Below are 7,990 nucleotides of genomic sequence, written 5' to 3' on the forward strand. Positions count from 1 at the left end.
GGTCCTGCTGTGCTGTAGGAGTTACCCTGGTACCTGCCGGTGCCGACGCACTTTGGTCCTCGGTGGCTGTCCTGTTGGTAGCCAGAAGATCACCCTTATGTGCGCTTGGAATAACTTCTACTGCTGCCGAGAATAACGAAGAATACCTTTGTTCATGAGAGAAGCTGTATCCTGTTAAAGGAGAGAGCAGTGTAAGACTGGAAACGAATGCGTGATGTTCCTAATGTTCAGCTAGCCTCTGGTCATTTCCAGCTTTGTCTTCCCTGACTGTATGTAGTTGTGTTTATTTACTAATTCCAGGGTTCAGCATTCTCATCCTATGGAAACTTTTAGGATTCGAAATGCATCCTTTGGCAAACTGCTTTACAGCTCAGTGGCCTGTTATCTGAAGAACAGCTTCCTTTTGTTGATTTGAACCAAGCCCTTACAAACTCAGTTTGATGTCTCCTAAGTTCTTGATTGCTTTTTTTTTTCCTAACAATACAATATTGTGATTACATATGGAATAAGCTATTAGAATAGGTACATGAGAGAGGGAACCAGAATAGTTTAATATGTGGTATTTGATGCTTAGTTGGAAATACAAGTATTTAAAAGTGTGTTCAAAAATTTTGGAGAAAAGAATTGTTACAGATCTATTACAAAGCTGTGTATTATTTTTTTCTGCCTGGAAAAACTTGTAAGTCATTGACAATTGTATGCAATTGTTCTGTGTTTTCATTCAAATGCCGTTTTTTGAGTCCAATCTTTCATGATTATACTGTAAAAAGACAAGTTTCTTTGTTTTCTTACAGATTGACCTGTAGAAGAAAATACTTTATACTCATATAAATTTTTTTTCAAAATTTTTTTAAACTCCTTTAGGGAAGCAGAGAACTTAATCAGTGGAAACAGCTGCATTAACAAACAGATCTATCACTTACATTTACTGACACAAAACTGCAAGGGTGAATATATGTTGATTTCCTTGGATACGGTTAGTGTACAAAAGTACAGTTAGAAGTACAAAATTGAAATAGATTTCTTACTGAGCAGTGAAAACTTTCTTGCTTTAGAATGTGTGCAAATGTCTGTAAGAGGAGGAAATCTCTAAATTTTGAGGTTTGTAAGTAAAGTAATTTAATTGAGTTTCTGAGCAGTTAAGACTGTAGTTTCACACTCACATCAAACTGCTCTTTCCCAATACTGCTGCTGAAAGAAACAACCAACCCAAAAGAAGTTACTGTTTATCTGGGTAAGTTTCTCAGCTTGATTCATTCTGTGTGGCCTTACAAACAATTATGCTGGCACTGGTAAGCGGTGGGAGATAAGTGGACTGGCTGGTTTACACTGGTAAAGCTCTGCTTCTGCTAAAAATTCATGTGAAAGTGCAGCTTTATTTTCCAAGGCTGCTTAGTCCATATCCTATTATGCTGGAGTTGCCAGCAACATAGTAGCTATCAAACACTCATAGCATCCTTGTCTTGTATTTCTTTCTAAAATGCTTTGAGAGATGTAATTCTCTCAATTTTCCACCTAAAGAAATGGGAGCACAAGCTGATTTTTTTCCTCTTAGGTGGTAGACTCTAGGTCTCCTGATTTATGGCTTAAGTGTCCTGTTAATTTAACCATGATTTCTCTTATGGGTGTTACATTCATTTATCTCAGCTACCGGTGGTGTAACCATAAAATGAACACTGAAATACCAGGTGAAATTATGATTAAAATACAGAGATGAAAACTAACTTTCTTCCTGAATTTCAGGCATTTGGGACTTAGTAAAAGGAATAACTTGTGTATGGGCATTTCTTTCTTCTCCCATTGGTATTGGATGACACAAGACCAATACCAGCTGTTTTATCTAGATTACTCTGCCAGTGGTGAACTAATCATTATTCCTAGTTTTGACTAAATTTGCACAAGTAATCTAGATTGCTAAGCCTCTGAGATACTTAATCATCTTGTCCTATGTTTTGGGATGAGTTTATGCTAGAGGTTTCACTTTTCCGGAGTTGATGGTTCTCTGAAGTGTTACAAGCATATATCCTCACACTTGGGTATCCAGTCTGTGTTTTTTGAAGCAGGTCTCTTGGAAAGAAAATAAATATATATAAAAATATAAATTAAAAAAATATATGTGTATATATATTATTTCTTAAGTGGTTTTCCAGGGAGAATGGGATTGAGTGTCTCTTGTGTTTCTTTCACAGTCCTTATTTATGTATTACTTCAAGCTTTCAGGTTTTATTCATAGATGGGTAGCATGTGTGCTTAACTCCTATAATTTGCATGAAGGTTCTTTTTCACTTTAACTTCTTGTATTCTTCCTCAATCGCTGAATCATTAATTGGTTTAAGACTGCAAATATTGTAGAAGTGAGTTCTGGGTGAAGAAAGAGTGACGTATGTTGACTGTGTAAAACTTAGACACCTGTTTAATTCATGTCTAATATGATAAATGCTTATCTACATGCTATTTAAGAGACAAAAGATGCTTGTTGATATCTGAATCCTTAAAAATAATCCTTCAGAAAAGTAGGAATGCAAATTTTTTGCGCTTTGAGAAACAGAATCAAGAAAATAAGAGCGTTTTAGTATTGCTACTGTTAGACATTGCATTATAGTAAAGAAGTGGTGTGAGTTGAGCTTTACCATTCTTATTGTCTGTTAAGAAAAGACAGTGCTAAAATATTTAATTTTTGTATCTTGCACTGTCTTAATAACTGATCCTCCTCTGTGGAGCAGCAGAGACTGCAAAAGTTTTATTTAATGATAGTGTAAAAGAGGCAAATGCTCTGTAACTTCTTTGGTGTTTCACCTTAGTTCCTCTATCCTTTTCTGTGCTAACTAGTGCACAGCAGATGCAGAGATCTTAGTTCTCTGCAGACACAGGGTTCTTTCCCTGATGAATCAGTGCCTTCAAAATGCAAATGTTAGTTACTTGTTTTGGGCAGAAAATTCTGTTTCCCTTACCAAGTGTCACAGCTGTGCTGTCAGTGAATTTTCATTCTTGAGTTGCTAATTTACAGTAAAAAAGGTTTATTAAATTTTCTTTGTTTTCTTTCCCCTCCTGCTCTCATCTTCCTTTATGTAAAATAAATAAAAAAAATTTCTTCACTATTGGTGAAGACTGGTTCAAGGAGGCTTGAGCTAAGAGACTGTGACAGCCTTAGGAAACTGAACCCTTAAATGGGTTTAAGTGACGGTACAAGAAATCAAAGTTTTGTGCCATGAGCTGGGCAAGTGTTTACTTTTTACATATGTGGCTGCTGAAGAATGGATAAACCCACGGTAATTATATACTCTTACTGCTGTACTTTATAGAGTTGACACCTTCAGGTATAAAAGTGTTGATGGAGAGGCCGCGAGTGATGCATGGAGACAGCACCCAGCAGGGAGGGAAGGCAGAGTAAAGTTCCTCTTTACTCCATCCACATCCTTTGCAGTTCAGGACAGTTCCAACTTGAGGCACCTAAAACACTTTTCTGTTAATGGTCTGGTAGAAACCCAATATAGTTTGTAATTTAGGTGGAGAAAAAACTGCCTGAAGAAGTTGCTTAGCATGCTTTTGTTAACTGTGAAGGCAGTGCTACATGTGAACTTTTCACTGCCACCAATGCTGTATTGTGGACTTTTTCACTGCTGTATGTATAATGGGATTGTTTTGTTTGTTGACAGGATAGCTGTTTTGGGTTGTGACAAACTCCAGCGTTACAGGAGCTGCAATTTTGCAGTGAAGAGCCACTGCTTTCACAAGTTCTGAAACTACTAGCCAGTCTTCCTTGAATTTTGGTGTGTGCAAGTCCTTGGTGGAGGTTGCATATATACATGTTTTCATGAAGAGAAGTGAGAAGCCAGAAGGTTATAGACAAATGAGGCCTAAGACTTTTCCTGCCAGTAACTATACTGGCAGCAGCCAGCAGATGCTACAGGAAATACGAGAGAGCCTCAGGAATTTACCTAAACCCTCAGATGCTGCTAAAGCTGATCACAGCATGGGCAAAATGTTATCTGAAGATCCTAGACAAGGCCGAAATCCCCCCAAATTTGTAACATATCATAAAGTTTTGCAGGAGATAAGAAACTCGCTTCTGCCTTTTGCAAATGAAACAACCTCAGCTGTCAAAGGAACATCAGAAGTTAATCGACAAATGTTGCAAGACTTGCAAGCTGCTGGCTTTGATGAGGTGAAGTATTTTATTTTCAAGATTTGGTGTTCTGATAATTATAAACTATTGGTACGTGTTGAAGGGGGTGTATGATAAGAAAAATAACTTCAAAATCTGGTAGGTTTCTAATTAGGACATACTGAAACTGATAATAATGGGGGAGGGAGGAGGGGAATGGAAGGATTTAGAGAGGCTTGGCTTTTGGTTTTGTTTTTTTTTTCTTTTTGAAGCATCTTGCCCAGCTCTTATGTTGTAGAGGTAGGTTGTTTTAATTGTTTATATCATTTTAGGTGTAGAGAACTGAACTGTCTAGAATGTGGATTTTGCCTCTGATACTCAATGGACTTTTGGATTGTGCTTAGTTAAAATATGTTGATAAAATGTGGCCATTCTAAATTGAGAAGTACCAAATACTGAAAAAAATGAATTTTAATGAGCTTTTTACATCTGTGGTTTATGGAATCTTAGAATGGTTTGGGTTGGAAAGGACCTTAAAGATCAAGGCCTTATAGAAAGTCAGACTTTGTGGAGAAAGAAATTTGGCTATCCTTACTTTATGCACTTTGTCAGATGCAGAAAAAATAGCAAGATACGTGGCAAAACCAGTTGAAGAGTGTCTTCTCTGCGGTGTGTGCTCAAGACAAAAATGTCAAGTCTCTTGAAAATCTTGGGTATAAGTAATTATTCTGCTGTTAGTTTTGTTATAAAAATCAGGGAACTAAATAACTGTTCAATGTATTTATTTATTACATTACTGACTACACTTCATTCATTCATTTTAATAAGTGAAAGAAGTCTGAAAAGTGGTTTCCAGAAATAAAAAAATACACCTCTAGCTCCTGCGTTTTCACTATGATTTGCAGATCAAACTAAATTATACCTGTTTTCATGCCTTCTCTGTAAACCTGAGTACAAAAGCAGATTTTTTTATAGAAAAGCTTGCAAACCACTCAAAGGAAAAAGGCACAGTACTACAACAGGGACTGCTTTTACAGGAGTGCACTGCTTGTAGTAGTGACGAGCTCACAAGTTCTGCTGGCTGTGATGCCTCAATATTTACAGACAACTACCTCTACCAAGAGTAAGCTCCAAAACTAGATTTTCCTCAACAATGTCCCAGTGTCAGGTGCTGATAGTGGCTTTTCATGTTCCTTTCGCTTGTTCAGATACATAGTCCAGGCTGTGTTTTCAATAAGAGTGGAAGGATTTTATAATGATAAATAATTTTGTAATAATTTGCTCCTGCTCTGCGGTTTGTTGCTGAGGTTGGGTTTTGATTGTTTTTTAAAAGTAGATCAGTTCTCAGATCTGTTTTTACAGGTTTAACTTGTAGCCATTTTGCAAACTGATGAATGGTTTGTGTCTGGATAATAAACTAGAAAGGTATCTGAAGTTGGCGTTTTTGTTGGATCCTTTGCATCTTGAAGCCTTTTTCTTGTAGCCTTTGTCGTTGGATACAGCTGAGAATTCCCAGGACACGTGTGGTTGTATGGCCCTTTTTTCAGGCAGAGCACCAGTGTGAGCCGTTTCTACCATGTGTTAATGCACAGTGGTGTTGCCACAATAGTCCATATGTCGTTGGCCCATGAGCACCACCGGGAACAAATACAGCTGAAAGAGGAAAGCGTTTTTCTTGGTGGGGGGTATTGAAGATAGCAAGTAGGAATGAAATGAGAATGTATTTTGAGCTGGAATTGTTTTATGGACTGGATCATAGGTGGGGTGTGTTGACCATCTGTAAGCAGCTAACTTTTTTTTACTTTTTTTTTAATATACTGAATTTCACGAATGTTTCACCCACCTCTCAAGTGGTAGGTAGTAATCGAGGTTAAGTATCAGGTATGTGTATATATCGTGTGTATATAAATAGTAATATGTATAATGTATAGTAATTACAGGAGAATGCAGTTCATTGTTTTTGTTGTCTTTTTTAAAAGTCCACCCTAAACAGCTTGCAGGAAATCTCTATTGCTTACTAGGATTCAAGTGCAGTCCTCATACGTTCTGTGTAAGGTGAGACTCTTCAAGACATTGAATACTTAATTTCACATAGGAGACCAAGGTTATTAGTCTTCAGCTAGATGGGCTCTTACTCAGATCTTCTGGCTAGTGGAGAGGGAACTAAATTTCATCTCTTAAAATATTGCTGGTTCTGTACTTTGAGATTCTGTGAGTCTTTGTGGGTTGGTGATGTGAACTTGTAGGTTTAGGTTTATATATTGTAGAATAACTTGGCTAAAGACAGTAAATTTTATTTTGAAACTGATTAAGAAGAAAACTACAGTTGGTAGTTGTAAATGAATGGTGGGTCCTATAAACGTATATTCAAATCGGAAGTTAAATACTCTTGACAACTTAACCTTCTGTTTGCACAATGATCAAATAGTAGAAGTGTTGCAGACACAACTGTCTTGTGAAGGAGCTGTGAGATCAAAAGATGTATCTGCTTTTTCCAACAATGCCTGCTGGTCTGTAAACATCGTGACAACCTTATGTATTTTTTATTTTAAAACCCTTTTTTAAGACTCAGCTTTGTTCACTGAATTTAATTGTTGTTTCTGAAGGCTGTATGTAATTTTGTATGTTTGTAGTGTTACAAATGTGCACAGGCATAGTGAAAGTATAAATGTGGGTTTGAATTTGAAGTTGATACTGACTGCATTATTTTCTTGTCTTTTATTTTTTATATAATTTTATCTTTAGGATATGGTTATACAAGCTCTTAGACAAACTAACAACCGTAGTATAGAAGCTGCCATCGAATTTATAAGTAAAATGAGCTACCAGGATCCTCGCCGGGAACAGATGGTTGCAGCAGCAGCAAGACCTGTAAACGCAGGTATGAAACCACCAGGTAGGTATATCCATGGTAACTCGGTACTCACTGAATGTATTCCTATAGGTGGGAAATAGAAAATAGCGAATGCTTCCTTCATGTGCTTGCAGTGGAGATGTTGAGATGCAGGGTTTTTGTTTTAAAAATAGCATGTAAAATATATAATGTAATTCTTCCGAAAAATAGATGCATTTGACATGAATTTCTTAAACATTTCTTTTTATGGCAGTATGGTTTTAGTATTGCATGTAATATTTTATAAAAGAAATAGCATTCAGATCTCATTTTAGTAATTTTTGTCCGTCATTGGTGTCATGCCTACATTCTGTTCTGTCAGGTGCCATTTAGAAGTCAGTGGTCAGCACTGAATTCTTATTTTATTTTTTTTTCCTCTCTTCATACATTCTCCCACACAACAGCATTATGTATGCATACTTTTGTGTGTATATACTATTTGTCTGTGTATATATCCTCTGGCTACAATGTTTGTTTTAGGATGTTCTGTTTCAGGATCACTCTCTCTACTTAAGTAGATTTTCTGCTTGGTTACAGGTTTTGCTTGTCTGATTTTTAAGGCAGACTTAAATTTTTTTATAGAAGCTATGGGATCAACTATAGCTTCAGTAGCAATGGAGTCAGAATTTTGCTAGTTGCTATTATTGCTCTCTTAATACATGCAAGCGTGTTTTTAATATAGCTTGATCTTTTTCTTTTTTTACCAGGTTTTAGTAGCATACACCTAAACAAATAACTTTCAAATGCAGCAAAAATACTGAACTTCTCTTTGACTGATGTTAAGTGCTGAGCTGCTAGCTCTGTAAAGTGTCATTTTAAATCAACCATATAGGTATGCGGAAAAATTAGTAAAGAGTAGCAAAGTACAGCATTATTTTCATTTAGTCTGTGAAGCAGGATTGATTGGTGCCTGTATGAAGCTGACAGCTAAATGCCACCGTATAGCCATGATTTTTGTTGTTACTTGCGAAGATATAGTAATTAACACATTC

At 36.5% G+C, this 7,990-nt stretch overlaps 1 protein-coding gene across 1 annotated transcript in view; it reads left to right on the forward strand.

Annotated features, from left to right (window-relative positions):
• The first annotated feature begins 3,814 nt into the window (after positions 1 to 3,814).
• LATS1 (large tumor suppressor kinase 1) overlaps positions 3,815 to 7,990 on the forward strand; it is a 13,878-nt gene continuing 9,702 nt past the window's right edge. Inside the window, exons 1-2 of the mRNA XM_010194470.1 lie at positions 3,815 to 4,165; positions 6,851 to 7,001. Coding sequence (XP_010192772.1) covers positions 3,815 to 4,165; positions 6,851 to 7,001 — 502 coding nt within the window. The remainder of the gene's footprint in view (positions 4,166 to 6,850; positions 7,002 to 7,990) is intronic.

This window comes from Mesitornis unicolor, unplaced genomic scaffold (assembly GCF_000695765.1).
Source record: "Mesitornis unicolor isolate BGI_N332 unplaced genomic scaffold, ASM69576v1 scaffold29951, whole genome shotgun sequence".
Lineage (NCBI taxonomy): Eukaryota > Metazoa > Chordata > Aves > Mesitornithiformes > Mesitornithidae > Mesitornis > Mesitornis unicolor.